This window comes from Lipotes vexillifer, unplaced genomic scaffold, assembly GCF_000442215.2.
Source record: "Lipotes vexillifer unplaced genomic scaffold, Lipotes_vexillifer_v1.1 scaffold98, whole genome shotgun sequence".
NCBI classification, from domain to species: Eukaryota; Metazoa; Chordata; class Mammalia; order Artiodactyla; family Lipotidae; genus Lipotes; species Lipotes vexillifer.
This window is the reverse complement of record NW_006799611.1, coordinates 1354979-1381290: the sequence shown is the minus strand read 5'-3', so window position 1 is coordinate 1381290 and position 26312 is coordinate 1354979. Positions and strand designations below refer to the sequence as shown.

Here is a 26312-nt window from a genome sequence, read left to right as displayed (position 1 = left end):
CCGGGGCACGAACCTGTGTCCCCTGCATCGGCAGGCGGACTCTCAACCACTGTGTCACCAGGGAAGCCCCCCAATTTCTTTCTTTATAAAGAGATATGTCTTGCCAAATAAGTGAACTTCTTGGAATAATACAGTATCCGATTTTTAAAAAGACATCATTTGGGTCTGCTCACTCTCATTTTATAGCTCAAGTATCACATCTTCTACAAATAAATAAATGCATTAGCCTGATAAGCAATTTATCTAACCCATTTCTAATCCCGCCATAGTGATTATTCTTCCATTCCCATTGCCTTCTGTCGCTAACCACGCTCCTGTTTTCCACCTTTCCATATATGTTCACATGAGCCCTTCACTTCAAATGTACATCACTATTCATGACATAGCTCTTGGTATGTGCCAGGCACCAGGCTTAGTGTGCCTCACTGACACTTCTGTTCAAACTTCCTAGGTATGTACTAGTAATGCCCCCACTTTACAGATAAGGAATTAAGACGGGAGAGAAGTGGGAGAAACTAGTGTTAAGGTCCTATGTTGATAACGGCAGAACCAGGATTCAAACAGTCTACAGTCTCCACGAGGGCAGGGATCACAGCTGCCTTTGCAAGAGCACATTGCCTGGCACATGGTAAGTGATAAACAAACCCTGGTCACCAGAGCCTACAGCGTAATGCCTCTCTGCTCTGCATTGGCCCTGGAGCTCAGGGAATCGTTTCTCCCCCTCACTGCCTTGAACTAAGTGTTCAAGGCCCACTATAGACCGGGTAGGTGCCTTGTTAAGTCTAAACTTGTTTTGTGCCCTGCAAATTCTTCTCATCTCACAAATCACTCATTCATACTGTCTAATCCTCTTTAACTGCCCAGGGACAAAAACAACTAGCAAAAACTAACTAAATAAAAAATTTTAAGATAAAAATATAAAATAAAAAATAAAATATAAATAAATTTAAAACGGAGGAAAACCTACTAGGGCTGAATCGTCAAAGCTTACAAATCTACAAGGCTTACAACTGACCTTGAAATGAAATGCCCTGACCTCAGTGTCCCTAAACTGATAAGTTTCACACATATAGGGTACCAGAAATTATACCAACACTAATTTTCATTCTGAATATCCTTTCTTCCCAACCACTGTAATGACATAATTACCTTGTCCTAAAAAATACTTGAAATACCATCTGGTGTGGTATTCTGGGTTCTCTAAGTGCACGTCTGTCCTTCGCCAAGTGCCTGGCAGAGCAGTTGCATTCTGTAATGGAACAAAGTTATGCCATTAAGAGGCTTATTTAGAAAGTAAACAAGGTAGCAATGAACCAGATGCCAAAGAACCAGAAAAGTCACTGTTAAAAGTGTACAAACAGGGCTGTAACCACATGTTCTCATTAGAAAAGACACCTGTCTAAATCCGCATCATAGAAACGTTCTGAAGGTCCTTGGGGTGTAGGAAGAAGCACCAGGTGAACCAGTGAGTTAAGCGATTTCTAACTTGAGTTTAAAGTTTTTCTCCTTTCTGGGCTGAAGCTTCCACCACATTTGGGAGTTGGTGCCCGCAGAGGCACGCCCTTCTGTTTGTTACCCTGTAACAGGCACATTTCACCTGGAACACATCTCGGCAGCATCTTATTTGAGTTCATATTCTTTGTAGAATTTTAAAAATTTACTGTAACTCAATGAATGTGGAAAACATGGATAAACATAATGAATAATCCGAATCCTCTTTCCAAAGATATAATCATTATTAACGATTTGATATGGTTTCCTCAAATTTTTCCCCTACACGTACATATGGACTTCCCTTACCAAAATGGAATCATACTGAATACACAGTTTGAAACTCCATTGACATCTACATTGTGCCCTGTGTGTAAGACCGACTGCTGGAACATTCTTCTCTCATTCCTCTAGTGATTTACTGGATGCATGTGGTCAGTTTCTTTATCATGCTGAAGAAGTCTCCTTCCATTCCAAGCTTATAAAGTGGTTTTTTCTCAGAAATGAATATTGAATTTTACCGAAAGCTTTTTTTTTCTCTTTTTTTGGCAACTATTTAGCAAATAGGTTAAATGGGGAAAATCATAGTCATGTAATAAATTATACCATTGGCTCTTCTTATACTGAATGGTTCTTAGATTTCTGGAAGACACCCTTATAGGTATTCTGTTGATATACTGTGTTGCTGGATTTAAAAAAATGACTGACGTATCACATTTGTTGGTGAGATGAATCTGTAGGTTTCTTTTCAGTATATATTTCTGTCATGCTTTCAGGGTTATATTACTTTATAAAGTGAATTAGGATGCTTTCTGTCTTTCTCATTGCTCTGGAAATAATGATGTTCACGGAAAGAGCTCTAAGTGCCAGGTATTTGGCTGCACACTTTACATGAATTATCTCCATAGTATCTCCACCAACTCATGAGATAGAGTCGAATTTATCCCCTTACTTTCAGATGAGGAAATTGATGCTTAGATAATTTAAGTATGTTGCCTAAGGTTGCAGAAATAATAAGCAGTGGAGCTAAAACAAATCAGTTGCAATGTCAGAGTGTTTTTTTTCTTTTTTTAAATCTTAACCATTACATCATCTTCTGAGTCTTTTATTTAATGTCATGCCTTTTTAATCTATCAAGGGGTAAAAAGTAGGTTAAAATTTTTAGTATTATTGTGCCTTTATTGAATTTTCTTGACTTTAAAAAAATCAGCTATATATATATATATATATTTCTGAGTCTTTTATTTAATGTCATGCCTTTTTAATCTATCAAGGGGTAAAAAGTAGGTTAAAATTTTTAGTATTATTGTGCCTTTATTGAATTTTCTTGACTTTAAAAAAAACAGATATATATATATATATATATATATATATATATATATATATATCCCCACACCCACACCCATATATATAAATTTTTATTTGGCAGTGATTTTAAACTTACATAAAAGTTGCAAGAATAAGAGAGGTGCAAAAAGCATCTGTATGCCCTTTACCAGATTCACCTACTGCTAACATTTTATCCCATTATTCACTTGTTCACTACTCTCTATCCCTCTACACACACACACACACACACACACACACTTTTTCTCGAATCATTTAAGACTAAATTGCATAAATAATAGCCCTTTATTCCTAAATACGTCAATGTGTATTTCCCAAGAATAGGAGTATCTTCTTACATAACCACCATAAATCCTAACTATTTTAAGTATGGCCTACTTTATAGAGGATTTCAAAGATACAGAAACTTCCTATAGCATTTTAAGGTGACAGTTACACAGGAACACAGTATTTACTTGACATCAACAAGAATGTTAGGAGGAAATATTCTGATGAGCACATTTTCCAGACAATCAAAGTTTAACACTGCAAACATCCATACTAATTTTATCCCTTTTAGGTAATCATTTGCTCAAAGGTATTATGCAGTAATGAACTCAAATTCTTCTATGCTTCAGATGTGCCTGAACATGCCCACAGGGTTGAATGAGTCTTGAGACTGAGAAATCCTGAAGCATTTCTGCATCAAATTCCAAGCCCACAAAAGCTCCTTGTTGCTTTCCTTGTTTTGTTTTGTTTAACCACATTTATACTTGCGGGATGTGAAGGATGAAGACTGTATATGGCCAGGATATTGTGAATAGAATTTAATCAAAATCCATGTATAACACCCCCATTTTATCTGAATGTTCTCTAATATTTGACTTTAAGCAGGGAGTCCACACAACACAAGCACTCAGGCTACAAATGAGATCCATAGTTTTATATAATGCTTGTGATTTTTCAGAGTCTCTTCCAGAGTGAGTTTAATTAATGAATGAATGCTTTTAAACTGACTTTCCTTCACTTTCTAGGTTAAATTGCTGAAAGAACACTGACAATAAAGAAGATGGATTCAAAAAAAAAACTAAAAAATTTTGAATTGCAAATATAAATATAAGCTGGTTGAAAAAAGTTAAATCATACAAAAATTAAAATGTTTTTTTTCCCCCCAACCCCCATGTCCTAATCTACTTCCTTGCCATATAATAACCATGTTACCAGATTGGTTTGGATAGTCCCAGGTCTCTTTATGCATTTACAAAAATGTGTCTATACATATGTATACACATTCACATACATATACATATATTTACATACATATGTATATATACACACATAATCTGTTTTCATAAATGGGATAGATTTATAGGTATTACACTGAAACTTATTTTTTCACTAAAAAAGAAATCTTAGAAATATTTCTGTTAGTACTTACAGATCTACCTTGTTCCTTTTAACAACTACATAGTTTTTTTTAAAAAATTAAACACTTCTGTTGAGTATAGATGTGTAAAATATGTAAACATAAAAGGGTAGAAAATTAAGGTCCTCTAACTTCCTTCCTGACCTCCCATTTCCACTCCAGAAGCAATTACTATTAAATTCTTAGGTAACCTTTTGGAAATTTTCTTGAATATTGACAAGCAAGTTTATCTTTTTTGTTGTTTTTAAGGAAATGGGATGATATCATACAAATCATTCTGGAACGTGCTTTTATGTCTAGCACTGTATGGTAAATGTTTTTCTATGGTATTACATTTACCTGTACCTCATTCTTTCTAACAGCTACTAAGCATTCCAGTGTCTAAATCATAATTTTCAAAATCATTCCTCTACTGATGGAAACTGATGTTGTTTCCAAGTGTTTTTATTTTTTTTATAATAACACTACAATACACATCCCAGCAGTAGAACTGCTGGCCAAATGGTATACACATTTTTAATGATTGCTAATTGCCTTCCCCAAACTCATTTACATGTCCCCCAACAGTGTGTAAGAGAATCCTCCCCATGCTAAGGAAGAGATCTATAAAAAGCTGAAAGATCGTCCCCTCTGCTCCACCATATACTAATTGATACATACAAGTGAGCTGTAAGGGAGGTTTCCAGGGATCTACCTGAGGGTCACAGTCATTTTAATTAATAATCTGAATGAGCACACAGATGGCAGGATAAGCACATCTGAAGGTAATATAAAGATTCTCACTGGGTTAGCTAATAGGACAGGTGACAGAATCAAGATGTCAAAAAAAACCTCTTGACAATTAGCAATTACAGGACACACTAACGAGATTAAATTCAGTGTGGACATTGCAGAATCCTACATTTAGGTACAAATACAAATTGTACAAGTAAAGGGTGGAGAAGGCCAGGTGCTACAAAGTAGGAATTCTCTCTCTTTTTTACCCAGTAGGAGATTGAGGCTCCGTGACATTGAGTTATAAACTGGTAAGTGGTAGAGCTGAGGTCTGAACCCAGGTTTTCTTGACTCCAAAATTGTCTCCACTATACCATGATGCTGCCTCACAGCTAAATAACAGCACATGTGAAAAAGACTGGAGTTGGGGGTAGCATATCATGGGTTCGTAATGAGTCCTCGGGCTTCATGAAAAGAGGAGTGTGTGCACAGCAAGGAAGGGGATGAGCCGGCCTCACTCTGTGGCCGTGAGGCGCACCTGGAGCCAGGTGTTCATTTCCGAGCACTTCCACCTAGAAGGTCCATTAACCACCTCACATGTGTCCAAGGAGCAGCAGGGAGTGTGATGATAAGTGGAACTGAGTCTATGTCTTAGGAGAAAAACAGCAGATGTCTTGGAATGCTTGAAGGCCTATCATGCTGAAGAAGGCTCAGCCTTACACTATGGGCTCCAGAAACCATAAATAGAAACTCTGAGTGGAAAATATAGACAGATGAGTTCTGTCCAATAAAAAGAACTTTCTAGAAATGAGAGACGCTGAAAAATGGAAGTAACTTTAGGGCTGTGGTATAATGGGAAATTTATATTTCGGCTTTGTCTCTGGCTCCTGGCACAGAACTCCTAAAACCCTTGGCATTACCTGAGACATAAGGGTGACAGGAGCATCTTTTGCTCCAATGAGGCAACTCTCGGTGGGCCCCTAGCTAGCTTCAGGATGGGGCCGGTAGCTAGAAAGACCAAGCTTGATTAGAAGCTTGGCACTTTCAGCCCCACCCTGCAACCTTTCAGGAGGGGAGAGGGGCTGGAGATTGAATGAATTAATCAACCATACCCATGTGAGCTTCTGGGTTGGTGACTATATCAAGGTGCTGGGAGGGTGGTGCACTCAAAGAGGGCAGGGGAGCTCTGTGCCCCCATCCCCCATCCCTTGCCCTCTGCATCTCTTCCATTTGGCTGTTCCCAAGTTGTATCCTTTGTAATAAATGGGTATGGTAAGTAAAGTGCTTTCCAGAGTTCTGTGAGTCATTTCAGTGAATTACTGAACCCGAGGAGGGGGGTTATGGGAACCCCTAACTTTGTAGCCCAGTTAGATGGAGGTGTGGGTACCTCACACACCTGAGGGAAGCGTGTGGAACTGAGCCTGAAACCAGTGGAGTCTGACGCTAGCTCCAGGTGGTTACGGTCAGGATTGAACGGAATTGTAGGGGACTTAGTTGGTGATGGAACTGGTTGGTGTCCTGAGGAAAAAACCTATCAAGGGGGGAGCAAGTTTCCCATCACTGGAGATATATTCAGGCAGGGACAGAGGAGCTAACTGTTGGCAAAGTTGTTGCAGGGGTTCATGCCTTGGGTGGAGGACGGGCCTAGATGAACTCTACGGCAGGAAGGTGTGGTCCATGGATGGAGGATGGGCCTAGATGAACTCTACGGCAGGAAGGTGTGGCCCACAGTGGGTGCTGATCTGCCAACAGTCTGTGATGAAGTAGACAGCAGTGGAGAGCAAGTCTTAGGGGATTAGCTTCCCTAAACAGAACCCAGACCAATCCGGATGTTACTGAATTTGGTAGTGAGTTGTATGAGGGGGTGCTGCAAACCGGTCATACATAGTAGGACCACAGAGAGTCCTGCAACAGATTGGAAATAAAAAAGCAGGCCCTTCACCACACACAGTCTGAGAAGCACTGCTCGGAGCCTGGGCCTCACCGTGACATCCTTATGACACACTCCCTGTGTGTTTTCTCCACAGGAGTTACCAAAATTTGCAATCATCCTATGTATCTGTGTTAGTTATTGACCACTCTCCTGCCCATCTGTGAGCCCACGGGGGCAGGGACCTTAGCAGTCAGCAGTCTTATTCATTCCCGCATCACCAGCGCTCAGCCTGTCTGGCACCGAGAAGTGATCCTGCATGTGGGTTGAATGAATGACTTGATGTATTATAGGAATAGCGCTCCTGATATAACTTATATTTTTGGTAATGGTGAGTTAGGTTATTCGACCAAACCTCCCACTGAAGAAACTAAAAGCATTAGACAAATATTAACGTCATCTTAAAAGCACTGGAGAGCTTACAAGATAGTAAGGAATTACCAGTCAAAACAAAGGCAAGTGGGAACCCGGAGAGGTAAGTGGAGCATGGAAATTCTCTTTAGCTTGAATATATCTATCGATCCTGGCAAAATTACTCTTGGGTTTTGGTGACCTCAAGAGGCAAGAGGGCAAAGAATGTGCCCTCTCAGGGTGTGTCTCTCTATAGGAGACCCACCCCACATTAAGCTGGGACCCCAAAGGGTTACACATTCAAGAAAAGAGTGAACTGGAAGAGACCACCTCTACCCCAAAGACTCCAAGGAAACCTGCCACAGTGCTGAGTGGAGGAGTGTCTCTGAGGTGCTGTGACCACAAGCCAGCCTTCACGTAAAGTTGCAGCTCCATCCTGTATCTTGGCTTAAAGGGTTTAAAAAGTTTCAAGCTGGGACTTTAGTTTAAAGGTGTCTGGCAAAAGCAAATGCAAACCCTCCCTCTGATTCTGACACCAATTCTAATATGTGGTTTCCCCCCACACCACCAAGCAATTCTCCGACACCAGCTGGGTGTCCTGTAATTCAACTCAATTCTGACACTGTCTACCTGGAGACAGTGTTGGGTGCCACTGAGGTTAAGGGCTCAGTCCTACAAGACTGCTTCTGACGTCTGCAACTTCCGCTGAAAACTGCAAATCCTGGTGATTACCTGTGCTTCTGATCAACTGGCTATAGATTGAAGGTTCCCATGACCCTCTCCTTGGGTTTGATTAATTTGCTAAAGCACAGACCTCAGAGAAACACTTGACTACTTAGATTACTAGTTTATTATAAAAGGATATAACTCAGGAACAGCCAGATGGAAGAGATGCACGGGGCAAGGTATGTGGATGTGGGAGGGGGTGTGGAGTGCCCATGCTCTCCAAGCCGGCCACTCTTCTGGAATCTCTAGGTGTTCACCCATCTGTAAGCTCTCTAAATGCTGCCCTCTCAAGTTCTTATGGAGGCTGCATCCCACAGGCACGACTGATTAAATCATTGGCCTTTGGGGATTGAACTCACTCTCCAGCCCCTCTCCCCTCCCAGGAGGCTGGGGTCGGACTGCTTACCCTCTAATCACGTGGTTGGTTCTTCTGGTGACCAGCCCCCATCCTTAGGAAACTTAGGGGCTTTCCAGAAGTCGCTTATTAACATAACAAAAGACACCATGATCACTCTCATTACTTAGAAAATTCCAAGGGTTTTAGGAGCTCGGTGCCAGGAAGAGGTACGAAGACCAAATATGTATTTCTTATTATAAATCACAGGATCACACTCGGTACCAAAAGGCAACGCATCCTAAGCCTTATATTATTCCTAAAAAAATCATTTTCAAGAACAACAAACAGCACACAATCAGGCAGCCAAGCACACAGAGGAGCAGAGTACACCATGACAACATGCCAGGAGAAAAATCTAACAGGCAGAGGGCCACAAAAACCCTCACATATTGGAATTATCAGTCACAGATAATAAAACCATTATACTGACTATGTTTAAAGAAATAAAAGACAAATTTGACTTTATCCGAAGGGAAGAGTAAACTCTAAAAAGTGACCAAGCAACCCTGGGTTGGGCAATGGTTTCTTAGATGCGCTAGGAGAAGCACAAACAACAGAAGACAAGATAGATGAACTAGATACTAGCAAATTAAGAAACTTTTATGCTTCAAGGGACATAGTCAAGAAACTGAGAACACAACCTAAGGAATGGGAGAAAATTTTGGCAAATCATATATCTGATAAGGGTCTAGTATCCATACTGTATCAATGCAATGATAAAAGGAAAAATAACTCAGTAATGAAATTGCTTTGCAATTTGTTCATGGGTTTGAAAAACTTCAAGCAGCGTGTTGAGCCTTCTAATGCACTAACTGCTTTAACAAACTCAGAGCAAGCCAGGTTCTTTTCCTCTGAGTCTCATGTTCCTCCACGGTCTTACACCAGGCTGGGCGCTGGCACTGGCCAGAGCTTTTTTTTTTTTTTTTTTTTTTTGCAGTGCGCGGGCCTCTCATTGTTGTGGCCTTTCCCGTTGCAGAGCACAGGCTCCGGACACGCAGGCTCAGCGGCCATGGCTCATGGGCCCAGCCGCTCCGGGGCATGTGGGCTCTTCCCGGAGCAGGGCACGAACCCGTGTCCCCTGCATCAGCAGGCGGACTCTCAACAACTGCGCCACCAGGGAAGCCCTGGCCAGAGCTTTTAACTGAAGACCATGGATATAAAACCCAGCCAAGGTGCTCCAATGGAGCACTCATGCTCGGTGGCTTTGGTGGAAACAAAATTTAAAACAGTATTTGAGCCCACAGAAGCAATCTGAGACAGGACTGTGTTTTGAATGCAACAGACCACAAGGATTTGTTAAATCAGTAACTCCACCAAATGGTTCTAAAGGTGTTAAGTGAACCGCCCATGGCCACACTGTTGGTGAGTTGTGGGGCCATGATTTGAACCCCAGCAGCCTGACTCTGGAGCCACTGTTGTCCATGATCCACCACAGGTGATTTCCACTCCCTGACCTTGTCCTCTGCCATGTGGCATGGCCAGGTGACAGGGCCAGGCAGGAGTGTTTGATAACCAAAGTGCGTGGTGATCCTAGGACTGCATGAAGGCTCCATTTATGTTTTTCTGGGGAGCTGTGGATTTCCTCTAGACACTGGTCTTGGCAGGGGCCAGAGTTGTGCTTATGTGGGGTGGGGAAAGCCAGTACAGTTTGTTCATTTCAGGCTGGGCTGAAGTTCTGTAAAATTTTGGTAGCAGAAAGATGTGCTGAGGTATAGCAACCTCTGGTATCTTCGGTACTTAGGTGCTCAAAGTAGATACTCGGCCTGGCGGCTGCTAGCTTTCTGAACACTGGAGAATGAGGACTCGATGCTTTTGCTCCTGACTTAGCTCCTGGGACACCCTTGGCTGCTTGAGTCTGTGAGGATAAGACTGTCTTGTCTCAGGAGCAGGACCATTTGGGGAGGGCTGTTTCCAAGCTTCAGAAGCAAATTTCCCTGGGAGTTCTTTCTTCTATGAAGGTCAGTTGTCATTATTCTGGATAAGAAGTATGTGGGCACCTATTCAGGGGTCCAGCCCAAGGTGGGACTGCCCCCTTTGCCTCACAGCAATGGTGAGGGTACCACGTCTGGGTGAAGGGCTTTGCTAAGTTAAGGCAAAGGTGAAGATGAGCAACAACTTCCTGAATGCTGTGGCTTTCAAGTTAAATCCACAGCCCATCACCAAGAAGGTGATTAAGGAAGTGGTCAGGAGGGCAAGGCTGGCCATACAGCACCACTTATGGGAACAACAACAACCATTATTACTATTACAGCTCTCGCTCACTGAACTCTCACTATACACTGGGCAGAGCACTAATAGCTTTAAAAGCTTAGCTCACTGAATCCTCTTGATAATCCCAAGACCGTTTCCTCCTTACAGATGAAGAATCTGGGCTTCAGAAAGGCTGATTACTTGCCGAGGGTCGCACAGCCAAGAGGTGGGGGAGCTGGAACTTGAACCCAGGCTTGCCTGATGCCAAAGCTGGGGGTGCTGAAGCATTGCAATGGGCTGCCTCTCAGAGAAGCAGCAAAGAAGAAAAAACTGGGGGGCTTAGATAGCACTCAGCAGTTCTGGGGGTAGACTCCAAGGGATGGAGCGGGCAGTGGAAGTTTTAACAAAGAAAGGCCAGCAAGGCGAGTCCCTGTGGCCTATGGCGAGGCTGACCAGCAGAGCCCAGAAAAAGGGCTTGGGCCCAAGCAGTGGCAGACAGGAATGGCCTCCTTTCTTGGTGTCTTCTCTGAATAAAGACAATATTTTATAATCACAGTAATTTTTTGCATCTCTCTCCTGGCCCCTGACATCGCTCACACGGCAGTTCCAAGCCTACAGGCCTGGAAAAGGGTAAGAGCTAGGGTTCCAGGGGCCATTCACAAAGGGTGCTGTGCCTGTGAATTTGTCTTTGGTCCCATTGCTGGCAGACCACCTTCACGTGTCTACCTGGCTTTATTACAGATCTTTCAAAGGGTACGCGTCACTCTATTAATAGCACCTTCCATACAAAGAATGATGGCACTTTCCCTTCCTGTTTGCTTCAAGCAAAACTCTGAAGAGCCCTTCTGACCCCTTCCTGGGCTCCATTTAGGCAGGTCTTCTGTGGGAAAGAGGGTCACAAGCTGCTCACGGCTGTATCACAGGCACCGTGATTGTGTGCTTGGTGATGATACAGACTTCCTTACCTCATCTGAAGAGCCGTTTTCCACTCTGAACCTTCCAGCCCTTTGGATGGCTCCATCGGCATCACTAGAAATAAGCTGGGGGACAAAAGAGCACTCAGTTAGAAAGCTGGGTCACCATTTGCAATGCCCCTTCCATCTGTCTGTATCTGCCTATGAGTGAGTCAAATCCAGTGGAGAGCTGGAGGGCCCAGCCTAGAGCTAACAGTCTCTTGGAAGCTCTATCAGCCACGCCCTCGTGCAGGTGGGCCCCACAGTCTTTAGGAAGCTGAAGAGTGAGGAACACCTAACCCGTAAGAGTGGAAAACAAGAGCATCAAATCTAAATTTGAACATATTCCAATACTGAAGCATTGAGGTGATGCTCCCTGCAAGCTTAAACCACGTCACACGCGGACAAGCGTAGCTCACAGATGGCAACACTGAAAGCCAAGTCTCAAGTTCAGCTGCCTTCACAGGAAAGCCTAAAAAATAATTAATGGCTGGCAGAAACTCGAGGCTCTACTAACATCACAGAAAGCTCTTGTGCTTCATTCAGTTTCAAACAGTTTCCAAAAGGCCAATTAGTCCCTTCCAAGGCTGCCAGACTGTATTTTAGCTGCAGCAATGCGATGCTTGCAAATAGGCAGTCTCCATTCAAGGAGCTCGGTGCTAAAAAGAGATGAGTTAAAAAGAAATCAGTGCTTGGTGCATCAGTCCTAAAATCACTGACTCAAGATTTAACTTACTTTCTCTTAAATCTTCTAGATTTCTCAGTAGCAACTTAGGAAAATGACATGTCTTTTTTTAACCTTTTAAATCTGCCCACAAATTTGCAGAAAAGATCTGCCAAAAATTTCCATATCCCAGAAATCCCATTAGAACACACTTGCCCAGAGGGGTACTTCTCAAGTCTTACCCAGTAAAATGATACACAATTTCTTAAGAATGTTTATCTCATATTTTTACTCGTGTTTCAGAGATACGAAAGTGTGAAAATAAATGGAAAAATTTCAGGGAAAAACTCTACAACTTTTCCTAAGGAAAATTGTTTGAAAAAGGTTGATAAACTTTTCCCATGATAAATACAAAGATAACAGTATCTAATCTTTATTGAGAGCTTCTACATGCCATGCACTCCTCTGGCCTTAACATGTGCTATCTCATTTAATTCCCATAAAAACAACACAAAGTAGGTACTATCATTATTCTCATTTATGAGTGAGGACACTGAGGCAGAGAAAGGTTAAAATAACTAGGCAAGGTTACATCTAAGTCAGTGGTGGGCCTGGGATGTGAACACAGGCAGTCAGATTCCGGAAGCCTGTTATCCTCATCTGACCACTACCCTCCTTAGCCCTCCTCCATGGAATGTCCATGATAAGGTCCTAACTTATATGTATACCTAACCTATATCCTGCAAAATAATTTCTAAAAACAATTACGAAGAAGATTTTTATGTATATGTTTAGCTTTTAGATCATCAGATCATTACACTGTTGATAGACTGAAGATGGGCAATAGAGGCTACATAGCAAAGAATTTCATTTGCCCAAAGAGAGGTCTGACCTTTGCTCTCAGCTCCTGCTAGGTGATCCCTAAGCCCTGGGAATGTCCTGCATGAGTGTCTGTTTGCTTGGGGACTTTGAGCCACGTGGCAGAGTATGGTGGGCGATTTGGGTCACACGGTATCAGACCTACCTCTGGACACCAAGACTGAGAAGGGTTTCCCTGGTTGGCAATACTCCATGTGTACTGTCACACATTGTTGCCAGGAGCCACAATAAATTACTAATGTCTGCCACAGGCGTATAAAGAGAGAGGGTGACACACACATCCCTGTATTAGAGGTTGGTAGATATAGTCCTCACTATAGCCAGTCTCATCCAGGACTTAAAGGCTTGGGAGAAGAGCTGACTATCATTCACTGATTCAGTCATTCATTCACATAACAAGTATAAATAGTGGTGGACTATATTCCAGACACTGCTAGGCACAGGCTATGATTCCATTTTCCTTTGCTGAGATTAGAACAAGAAGTTTATCACTTATCTTGATTGAAAGGTTCAAGAAGAAGAAAGGAAGGACATGTTTAATGATTTGATGGTTAGAAAGAACTTAGCTCCCTCTGAACTATAATCACAAAATCCATGAAGACCTTGAACTCCTGCCTTAGTCTAACATGTTTAACTCTATCACCGTCACCATCGCCACCACCACCATCTCCATCAGGTCACTGTCATCTCTCCCCTGGGTGACTGCAACCATCTCCTAACTGGCCTGTGCATCCACCCACCATCGCTTCTCTCCAAACCACTCTTCACATCAAAGCGCAGGGGATTTTGGCAACTGTGAATCTGATTGTCCCATGATCCCATCTCTATCCTGGCATCCCCCTCCTTCCCACCAGAGGACGTGCACGCATGGGACCCCCTCACCTGGTAGGTCTTCCTCTCCCCGCTTCCCCTCGTGAACTCCTTATCATTCAATTTCACCACAGCTGCCATTGCTCAGACACCTTCCTTGACCTCACTGCCTGGGAGAAGCTCCCACTGCAAGTCTCAGAGAGGGCCTCAGGGTCCTGATTGCCATTCCTTTGTGCCATCACCTGATTCATGCCTGTCTCTCCTCACGCGCCCCCTCCACTCTCACTGAGAAGCTCCAGGAAGACGATGGTTTTCTCACCACTGCATCCTCAGAGCTTTGCTCACTGCCTGACATTGTATTGATACTCACTAAATATTTATTACACAAGAAATCCATGAACAGATGAATGTCAAATCCCTGTGGAAATGACCAAAGGGATATAAGACTGGGGGAAAGATCTACTCTAGCCCCAGAAAACAAGAAGGTTCATTACTCACCCAAGAAATTTCAAAGAGATTCTACCAGGTCTATGATGAAAGAAAGACCAAGGTGAAGGATGGACCAAATCACTTGAATCACCATTTGCAAGGGAAAGGCAGCCTGAGTAGTAACTTAGTCCAACTAAGGTCAAACTAACACTGCTGAGCTCGTGCTGGCAGGGCCTGTCTGAGGTGAAGGTGGGTATTCAGGCAGTAGGTGGGAAAGAGACCTGCCAGTCATATTGGGGAAGTGACTCTCACTGGCAAGTGGAATGGCAGCCCCAGAGCTCCCCTGTCCCGCACCCCCACCCCCAACCCCCAGCTGGCTCAGGCAGTTGGCTAAATAAGCCAGAGGGTGCCGTGGAGGCTGGTGCTGATGAGGACTGGTACACCACCTGATGTGAAAGGGGACAGTGCTCCAGTGAATGAGGGGTCGAAAAAAATAACACTCCAGGAAAAAAATATCCCTTTAACACAGCAGAGAAGCTGTTTCTATCAGTAGTTTTCTTTCTATTATTCCTCATAAGACTTTGATCTGGCCAATTAAAACTATTAAAAATCTATAAACTCTTCCCTTTGTTGGAAGGAGATTTGACTCAGGAATGACACAATGTCTACTAGAACCCATCTAAATGTCCAGTACTGCACAACCAAGAAGCCCTCTCCTCCGACTCTTTCCACGTGGTACAGAGTTCTGGTTGCCGCCAAAATCCATCCTTATCATCTTCCACAGTAATGGAATTGTAGCCAGACACATGGCTAGACCACAGTTCCCTCAAGGTGGCCATTTGACTTCATCTCCCCACTTGCAGGTGGGTCAAAGTCCCAGTGGCACGCAGGGATCCCAGCCCTTTAGAGAGGGGAGGTGTCCCTGCACATGTTCTTTCCCTCCACTGGTTAAACCTCAATGACCAGAGAGACCTCAAAGTCCATATTGAAGACAGTGGGTTCATCCCAAGCCTGAATGTGTGGGGCACAGCCACCCAACAACTTAAAATGCTTGGCTCGATGTGACAGAGAAATACACTTGTTTTTAACTGCATTTTGATGTTCTAAGCCAACTATATACCCTATAACATACCCTACAAGGAAGAACAAAGAAAAAAAATCATTAAACCTATGACAAGTCCATAATTTAAAATGTGGAAACTGACTTGAGGTATATGAGCAAATGTTCTAGGAAATATAATTTACTACAAAAAGCACAAGGAAATTTTAGGTCATCACTAATTGTAATAATTTGGGAGGATACTTGATCTATGAATATGGAACAATCTGTGATCAGCTTTCCGATGTAAAAGCATGGTTTCTGAATTTTGAAATGTAGACCACATTTCACAGTGATCATAGTGAATTCAAAATTAGACACTGAGAAGAAAATACCCCCAAAAGAGTAGATTAGAATATCAGTTTGAGATAAATAGAGGAAAATGATTATCAAAAACACAGAGAACATACCTGAGAGAAAAATGCAAGGAATAATGGACTGGGGTGTTAAGATGGTCTTTGGGCAGAGAACCCAAGGCCAACCAAATCATTCCGTAGACCAACTACCCTCTGGTAGTTGAGCTAGACCACAACTAGAGAATGCCTTTATTTACTGCAGACCAGCCCAAAAGGTTTAGAAACAAAGTAGAGAGCAAGGCAATCTGAGATCTCACCCCTCCAAAGCCAGCAGAGAGGAAATAGTCAGGCAATCTCCTCACACAGGAGTATACCTGGCCCTTTGTTATTCTTCAGGAGAAATGTCCAAAAAGGACATTCCCACATGTGCTCTGACCTTTGCAAGTGCTCTGCCTACCCAGGAGTTCAGTGACCAGTAAGATATTTTTTAATCTGATCAGTCCAGATCTGCACTCCTAAAGGATGTAGTGAGGGAGAGGGGTAAAATGAGGAAGTGGATAATGGGGAGTCTGGAACACCTCCTAGAGGTCATTGGAGAGAACAGTACAGACAATTACAATAAATATCAATGGGCTACACTCCTCTATTAAAGGAAGAAAGACTCAAGGATTGGAAATACAAATGAAATCCAACTAGCTGCAAGAGATAATAAAATAAAACAATACGATAATCCTGAAAAAGAAAGGCAAAGTAAAAAATATTCATGGTAAGTTGGGGAGAAAATGGTGAGGGAATAATAAAACCAGATGGTAGAACTTAGGAAAAAAATATCATTAAAAAGTTATGGTACATGGATAGATAGATCAACTCACTCCCAAAATATAATAATTATAGACACTCATTATAAAACAAAACTCTTATAAATAGATGGAGTTTCTAAAATTATAATTATAATGGGGGATTTTAGTATATTTCTCTCTGATAGGTCAAGGCAAGAAATAGTAAGGAATTACAGAGGAATCAAATAATAAAATTAATAAGCATGATTTAATAGACATATACTGAATTTATCAAGGTACAAACAGAGAATACATACCTTTTAATAAAATCTATTAAAGTTTTAAAAGCTGTTCAAATATTGGATAAAAGCAAGCATGAATAAATTCTGCAAAACAGAAACTATACAGATGATTTTTTTAGTATAGTGCAACTGAATGAGAAATTAGTGTCAAAAGGATAAAAAAGTGGGAAATTTTAAAATATACATCTGAAAAAACTCTTGGGTCAAGTAGGAAAACTAAAATTGGACACTATCCAGACATCAACGAGAACAGTACCTATCAAAACAGATAATGCAATAGATGCTGTATTTACAGGAAAATTCATATCCTTAAATGATTTCATCATCAAATAAGAAAGAATAAAAACAATGAACTAAAGCATTAACTGCTAGAAGGTACAAAAAAAACAATGAAATACACCCAAGGAAAGCAGGGAGGAGGAATCAATAAAAGATCAGAGCAGAAATTACAGATTTAGAAAGGCAGTAGAATTGATAAACACATCCAAGAGATGGCCAGCAAGTCTGATTCTAAAAAGCAAAGGGTGCTCGCTTTGGCAGCATGTATACTAAAATTAGAACGATTCAGAGAAGATTAGCGTGGCCCCTAAGCAAGGATGACATGCAAATTTGTGAAGCATTCCATATTTTTATAAATTAGCAGTTTGGGATTAACAGATACACACTACTATGTATAAAATAGATAAACAACAAGGACTTACTGTATAGCACAGGGAACTATATTCAATATCTTGTAATAACTTATAATGAAAAAGAATCTGAAAAAATATATATATACCTGTATATACATAAATGTGTATATATACACATATATATAACTGAATCACTTTGCTGTACACCTGAAACTAACACAATAATGTAAATCAACTATATTTCAATAAAATAAAGAAATAAATAAAAATCAAAGACAAACGCAAATACACAGAGTGATAATAAAGAAAATATAATTGCTAAGAAGAAAAGAGATTTTTAAAAGTGTGAGAGAATATGATGTGAGACTATGCGACTATTACCAAAAACTTCAGTGAAATGGAAATTTTCTAGGAAAATATACATAATGAAGATTCTTATAAGGAGAGGAAGAAACCTGAATACACCAATAACTGTAGAACTGGAGAGGTTGTCAGAACAACACCGCACAGAGGCAGTCCTGGCTCAGAGGGTTTTCAAGGAGGGGAAGGGCCCCATTTCCACCTGCCAGCCACGCCCTCACTCACCAGGAACACAGGGGAGAGTTTGCCTACAGAAGATACAAATAGCAGAATTCTTTTGAGTTCGTTTTGGTGCAGAAGTTCAGGGGAAGGGAATTAACATATATTTAACATCAGTAATGCTAAGAAAAAAGGACATGATTTTTACGTTATTTTATTTTGTCTAACGTTTCTAACCTGGTCATACACCAAAGGATCGGTACTGAGGAGGACTGCGCCCAAGAGAGAAAAGGAAAAAAGCAAATCAAATCATCACTTGGTTAGGATCTGCCTGGTCCTGTGAGGAGTTCCTTTAGAGTTCCTGCATTGGTCAATACTGGAGCCACTAGCCTCATTTAAATCTAATTTTAAATTAATTGAGATAAAATAAAAAAACACTCAGTTCCTCCGTTGCACTGTCCGTATTTTAAGTGTTCAGTAGCCACAGGTGATGGCTACACTGGACAGAGCAAATGACAAATTTCCAGTCATGGAAAGTTCTACTGGACAGGACTGTGACATGCTGGACCTTGATGCAACTCTGTGTGACCAAGATCAATTCAGTTTCTCAGGCTGAAACACCTTCAGTTAGTTAAATACACTAAAAACGGTGGAAATTAATGTAATTTAATATCTGGAGTAGAGGCTTTCTAATTTCAGCCAAACTGTAACTGATTCATTTAACACTAAACAGTGTTCAATGTCTTAGCTGTTTCATTTCTGGGAAAAAGTAATATCCAAGCAATAATATTCATCTGTATGATTTAACAAATTAATTTAAAAGAAAAAATTAAAAAAGGAAGAATAAAGTGTTATTCATTAACTACTGTAAATAAAAGTAGTATTAGTTTAATATTAGAGGCAATTAGATGAGAATATTTCCTAAATTAATACAAATACATAAATTTTCAAAAACAAGAGGTTCTTTCCTCTCTACTGAATTGCTTTGTTTCTTTGGGCTGGTGTCTGTTTCCAGACCTTAAGCAGCACTAGGATCCCTGTGATCTCTGCTTATCATGCACTGGGTACTTGGCATTCAGGTATATGTCACAGAAACAGTATTTTAACTTAGGAAAATCTTTTAAAATTTGTGTAAATTATATCTTTAAAAATAATATTCTAGGGGCTTCCCTGGTGGCGCAGTAGTTGAGAGTCCGCCTGCCAATGCAGGGGACACGGGTTCGTGCCCCGGTCTGGGAAGATCCCACATGCCGCGGAGCGGCTGGGCCCGTGAGCCATGGCCGCTGAGCCTGCGCGTCCGGAGCCTGTGCTCCGCAACGGGAGAGGTCACAACAGTGAGAGGCCCGCGTACCGCACAAAAAAAAATTTTTTCAGATTTCCATCCCCCGCCCCTATCTCCTCTCTTTAAAATGAGTCGTTACAAGTGTGGGTTTTGGCACACAACTGATCAGGTTCAAATCTCAGTTCCACACTTACTAGCTGTGTGACCTTGGGCAAATCACTTAATTTTTCCTCTCTAAATTTCATTTTCCCTATCTCTAAAATGAGGAAAATGATTGTAGCCACTTTTAGGCTTGTGGAGAGGATTCAATAATATAAAACAAGGGCTTCCCTGGTGGCACAGTGGTTGAGAGTCCGCCTGCCGATGCAAACAGAGCAAAAAAGTGATAAAATAATATAAAACATGGAATGAGCCTAGAATAGTTTCTGGACATAGGAAGTGCTCAATCATGTTATAACAATATGTATTTTAATAATAATATGATAATGATTAATATAAAATGCCCTGACTATTGTTAGTATGATTAAACCATTTCAGTGCTGCATTTACACTCTTGGAAGTTCTGTTTAAACATTTGTCACTCTTGCGATATTATTGAGAACTAATTTCTCAGGGTCTGTACTAACTGCTGGAATTATAAAGACAAATGCAACATGATCCCTACCCTGGAGGAGCACAGAGCCTACTGGGAGAGAGAGACACACACCTGTAAACAGATAAATCACACATAACCTGGTTAAATGCCACAGCACAGAAGTAAGGATGGGGCACTGGGGGCGGTCAGAGGCTGGAGGGACAACTCTGCCTTGGGGAGCAAAGGTTTTGTCGCTATAATTCAATTTATTCTGGAAGATGTACAGGACCTTTGAGAAATGATTTCCAACATAAGTAGATTTTTAAAACTACAAATACTGGTCAAGGAGACCATTTGCATACGCAAATCACAGACATGTAGACACCCTGACACACATCCATACCCCTGACTTAGAAAGTATGGTTCAGAAGGGAAGAAAGAAAGTTAAAATGTTTCCATCAAAAAAAGGTGGGGAGGGGCTTCCCTGGTGGCGCGGTGGTTGAGAGTCCGCCTGCCGATGCAGGGGACACGGGTTCATGCCCCGGTCGGGGAAGATCCCACACGCCGTGGAGCGGCTGGGCCTGTAAGCCATGGCCGCTGAGCCTGCGCGTCCGGAGCCTGTGCTCCGCAACGGGAGAGGCCACAACAGTGAGAGGCCCGTGTACTGAAAAAAAAAAAAAAGGGTGGGGAGATAAGGCCTGAACATGGGTGGAATAAGCCATCCCCTGACCAGCAAGTACTGCTCCTGGGCCCCTGGTTCACTTCTCCTGGTCAGTCTGGTTCACTTCCACTGTCTGCAGCGAGAGGCAAGGGAGTGGAGACGGGGACCAGAGATGTTTTCTTCCTCCCACGCTTCACCTCCATCCTCTTCTGCCTGTGCCATGGGGTGGAGAAAAGATTTGGGAGGTTGGGCAGCTGGAGTGCTGAACGCCAGGGCACATGTCAGAGAACCTGAATTGGTTAGAAGACTCTCCAGCTAGGAAGACAATTGTTGGCTAAAGAACAACCAAGGCCTCGGATCTGGGCTCAGACTTATCAACCACATCTCTGGCCAACATCCTCAGCAAACTCAACGTCCATCACAATGATTTATCTGATGTCTTGAGCTCACGTCCTTCAGCTGTCTCAAATCTAATGACCTCACTTAACTCCATGGCTTTGTCATCCACTACTAAGACCCCAAACCTGCTCTCACCCACACTGGTATAGATTTGTCATCATAGTACCTGACTTATAGCCCACGCTGGCTCTTTCCGGTACACATTCTAGCTGGGGATCTGTGGTTAATCACATCAACACTGCATTTACTAACACACAGACCTTCGTACTGCTGAGTTCTACTCAAGCCCACCAAGTCAAGTCCCAGTTTTCAATCACTTCCTACCAAGTAAACTCTCATGCTTCCCTTCTGTGTTCAAAGAGACATGTTTCCATATGACTAGGCCTACGACAAGCTCATGCTTCTTGACCATGGCTAGATCTTCACTACTACTCCCCAGTTCTTTTATCCATTTCTTTTTCACTTCCCATTACATCTCCCATCTGGGCCCTGACTTGTCAATCACCAAATCGCCACTCTGGAAACACCTTTTCTTCCAAGCAATGACTTCTCCACCTATTCTATTGAGAAATCTGAGGCAAGTCAGGATGAGTACTGTCATCTAACCCTCCATCTTAAATGCTATCCATCTTGGTTTCTTCATTAAAATAATATCTGACTAGTCCCTGATACTCAAATTCCCAGTAAAATATTTGTGAAGATTCAGCACAAAAGATGACAATTCATGAGTCTGAAGACTGATTGTCCACCCAATGGCCAAAATATCAGGACATTTTCTACTTACTGTATGGCCAATGGAGAAAAGAACTGGGAAACATATTCGGTCACTGACTTTGTTGCCCCAAACAGAGCAAATCTGTGGTCATTACAGAAAGCTGGACGGCAGTTTATTTTTCTCTTCACCACCTCCTTTGGGCTAAGAAACACTGGGTCTATATGAAGAGTAACAATAAAACATCAGGCATCATCCTTTTACTGCACAGGTACTGCATTTTAAGGTAGCCCCAGCCATTCCAGCACCTCTTTTTCTCTCCAATAACACATTGGGCAAGATGTGGGGAGGGAGGGAGACAAAGTCCACGTTAGAAAATGCAGTGTTCATAAGCAACGTGCCATAGGTAGGGAGACAGACCGGAAGGGTCTTGGTAGCAGAGCACCCTGGGGAACATGGTTTTGTCAATATGCCAAGCTGCTGGGCGCACCAAAGTGTGGTTGGGATGGGGGGAGATATAACCTTCTTAATCTCCACCCTGTTCTTTAATCTCCACAGATGGTATTTTCTCAAGCTTATGTAAAGAGCTAAGCAAACATTACTTTAATACTCCTCTTCCAACCAGACTGCTACCTGGAGCCCCCTAAATCCTGGCTATATGTATAAATTCTAGAGCTACTCATTCAGAGCAGCAAAAAGCCAAATACGGAGAACATCCTATCTCATTCCAGCAGAGCTTTACAAGATAAATGCCAGCTAGATTCTGGATATTGATCAGGGAGCTTTGCACAACCACTGGCCATCCAGATGTTTGGTTCAGAGAAGCTGCAGTACCCAAAAGGACAACGAGGGCTCAGGCCATTGTACATTCTGTCTGTTGAAAATACAAGGTCTGAATAGCTCTTTGTTTTTGTCTGAAGATTCTGTAAAAAGGAAAAAAAAATCACCAGCATGGGAGTTATGAAAAAAAAAATGCTACACATGATCCTGAAAACTAAAAAAGGAAGCTCATCATCTTTTACTATGAAACCAAAATAAAAGTTTAGAAAAGCAGTTGTTGTCCTCAATAAGACAGAAGACAATTTTTGCAACAAGTGTATAAAGCTTGTGGAAGCGGGCAAGATAAAAGAGGACAAAATATGCAAATGTAGGATTAAAATCCTCATTGGAGGAGGAAAGCAAAACATTTACTGTAGAAAACAGAGACAGTAGGATGTTTATCATTTGAGATGCCTTTCCAAAATGAAAAGGAACAAAACAAAATGAAAATAATGAGAAAGAAAAGACAGCTACAGAGGACAGAAAAAAGATCTTCCTTATTGTTTTTTTTTTTTTAATTAATTAATTAATTTATTTATGGCTGCGTTGGGTCTTCGTTTCTGTGCGAGGGCTTTCTCTAGTTGTGGCGAGCGGGGGCCACTCTTCATCGCGGTGTGCGGGCCTCTCACTGTCGCGGCCTCTCTTGTTGCGGAGCACAGGCTCCGGACGCGCAGGCTCAGTAGTTGTGGCTCATGGGCCCAGTTGCTCCGCGGCATGTGGGATCTTCCCAGACCAGGGCTCGAACCCGTGTACCCTGCATTGGCAGGCAGACTCTCAACCACTGCACCACCAGGGAAGCCCTTCCTTATTGTTTTAAGGGGAAAAAAATGAGCAATAATCAAAGATATATCTGAAGAAAATATTCATCCGTGATGTAAGACCTGGGTCCAAGATTTGCAAAGATGCAATATTTTAGGAAAAATTGGTGAGAAGAGAAAGACACAGAGAAACTAAGGGAAACATTTTTAAAATAAAAGAATAAAGAAGAAGGTTTGAGAAAGATCCAGGCAGGAAAGGTTTCTGAGAAAGAAAATAAACTAAACTGTCTCAGGCTTCTTTCTGAACACTAAAGGGCAGAAAGTAACTGTACTGGCTTGAGTGGTGTTCCCCGCCCCCTGCCGCCACTTTACATCCACCTGGAACCTCAGAATGCACTCTTATTTGCGAAGAGGGCCTTTGTAGATGTAATTAAATAAGTTAAGATGAGGTCACTGAACTAGGGTGGGACCTAAGTCCAATGGCTGGTGTCTTTATAAGAGAAAAGAGGGAGACACAGTTACAGAAATGCAGGTCAGGAGGCCATGTGAAGCAGAGATTGGAGTGATGCAGCTACAAGCCAAAGGATGTCAGGGATTGCTGGTAACCATGGGAGCTGGGAGGCAAGGGAGGATTTCTCCCTCGAACCTCCAGAGGGAGTGTGGCCCTGCCAACATCTTGACTTCAGAATTCTTGACTCCAGAACTACGAGAGAATAAATTTCTGTTGTTTTAAGCCATTCAGTTTGTGGTAATTTGTTACGGCAGGCCTAGGAAAACAATATAGTAACAGATCAAAATTTGTGAATTTTTTTGAAAAATAAATTTATTTATTTATTTATTTTCGGCTGCGTTGGGTCTTCGTTGCTGCACGCGGGCTTTCTCTAGTTGCGGCGAGTGGGGGCTACTCTTCGTCGTGGTGCGCGGGCTTCTCATTGCAATGGCTTCTCTTGTTGCGGAGCACGGGCTCTAGGCACGTGGGCTTCAGTAGTTGTGGCACACGGGCTCAGTAGATGTGACTTTCAGGCTCTACAGCACAGGCTCAGTAATCGTGGGACGTGGGCTTAGTTGCTCCACGGCATGTGGGATCTTCCTGGACCAGGGATCGAACCTGTGTCCCCTGCATTGGCAGGAGGATTCGTAACCACTGTGCCACCAGGGAAGTCCCCGACATGTGAATTTTTAAGAGAGAAAGGTGATGACTCAGAAATTTAAAAACCAACCAAGCTGCTCTTATGGAAGCCATAGCTCAAGACGTTCTCAGACACACAATGATTGAGAAAAGATAACCCTCACATACTGCCTAAAAAACTTACCTGGAATTGCAGGAGAAGGATGCCTGCAACCATGATATTTACTATGGTTCTGGAGTCCTAGCCAGTGCGTAGCCAATCAGACATACAGAAGAAATAAGAGATTTAGATGGAAGAAGACAAAGTTGTTTGCGGAAGAGTACCTATGTCTTCAAAAAGAGACTACTTTGGTTTTTTTTGTTTTGTTTTGTTTTGTTTTTGAGACTACTTTGTTTTTTTTTTTTTTTCTTGCGTTATGCGGGCCTCTCACTGTCGTGGCCTCTCCCATTTGCGGAGCACAGGCTCCGGACGCGCAGGCCCAGCGGCCATGGCTCACGGGCCCAGCCGCTCCGCGGCCTGTGGGATCTTCCCGAAACGGGGCACGAACCCACGTCTCCTGCATCGGCAGGCGGACTCTCAAGCACTGCGCCACCAGGGAAGCCCGAGACTACTTTGTTTTTAAGTAAAGAAGCACACACAAAAAATATAAAACTGTTTTGTATATAAATTTAATTACTAAAGGGACACACACTAAATCTTAATAGTGATTATCCATAGGTGGTAGGATTACAGACTAATTTAATTTTCCAGTGCTTTTTCACTATATTTCAAATTTTCTATAATGAGCATGTATTCCTTTTATAATCAGAAAAGTATGTTTAAAAGTATATCGGCATGCATGTGCACATACACACACAGAGACTGGAAAGTAATATAAAAATTTAAGAAAAGAAAAAAATTGATCAGACACCAGATTTTTAGCAAAATTGATCTTTTAGCTAATACATAGACATTTGGCAGTGAGCTAGATGCCGCTGGGGATACAACAAAAAAGAACCATGAGTTCTGCCCACTGAAAAGGTATAAGAAATGCACACAAATAATTTCAGTGTAAAATATGACAGGTGCCATAGAGAAATGCAAAGAATTGCAGGGTTCTAAAGAGTGAAAGATGATTTTCCCATAGGGGAATCAGGTAAGGCTACATGGAAAACAGCCCTGGTAGAGGCGTATTTCAAGAAGGCATTTTAGAAGGACTGAGAGGCATAAAAAAGCCCCAGAGGCCTGGGTGACGGTGAGTAAAGGCCTATTTGCCTGGATCATGGGCCAGAGGTATGAAGGCTCCAAAGATTGGTTGGAGGCATTTTTGGAAAGCTAAAAGCTCTATTCCATAAGCAAAGGAGAGATGTGAAGGCTTTGGCTTTTTGTTTCTGTTTTGTTGTTGTTGTTATTTGTTTGAAAGCATAAGTATGATGCTGACAGAGTGGGACATTTGGGAAAGTACTCTTTGTAGCATTAAGGAAATTATCCCCCAGAATCAGGTTAACTACAGCTGAGAATTCTGACAAACTGGATGTTCTTATCAAAACTTGTTGAATGGAATCTTTGAGAAGTCAGGGAGACCAAGAAAAACTGCCGGAAGCTCAGAGAAGGAGGAAATGACACAAATGTCACTCCAAAAAGGGAGTTCATAGAAGCAAACACGCCTGTCCTTTTCCTATTCCTATCTCCTTAAGACATCAAATGAGAAACATATAAGGAATTAAAAGTCACTTTCACAATGGAAGCTTGTAAAAAAATGCACACTATTTGGTTCACTCCAGACATGTCAAATCAGAGCCTGAATGTTAAACAAACTCCTCAAGTGATTCTTATGCGCCGTAAGGTATGAGGGGCATTGGAGCACAGCCTATAACAATGGGGAGATCACAGAACTTTTAAATAAATACAACCTACTGTGCATAAGACAGGGGGACAAGCTCTGTGTGTGAGCTTTGTGTGACTTTGGACAAGTTAATCTCTTTGAACTTCAGTTACATCATCTATAAAATGAGGGTAACAAAAGTATCTATACCCCATCAGGTAGTTGTGAAATTTATATTAGTACATATACATAATACATAT

General features: G+C 42.0%; 1 protein-coding gene across 3 annotated transcripts in view; it reads right to left on the bottom strand.

The window, feature by feature from the left end:
* Positions 1-26312, bottom strand: part of GARNL3 (GTPase activating Rap/RanGAP domain like 3) — a 160561-nt gene that overhangs the window by 73780 nt on the left and 60469 nt on the right. For all 3 annotated transcript variants that reach the window (XM_007471720.1, XM_007471719.1, XM_007471718.1), the window contains 2 exons: positions 11517-11591; positions 1150-1249 (listed from right to left, as the gene is read on the bottom strand). In XM_007471720.1, the coding sequence (XP_007471782.1) occupies positions 1150-1249; positions 11517-11591 (175 nt within the window). The remainder of the gene's footprint in view (positions 1-1149; positions 1250-11516; positions 11592-26312) is intronic.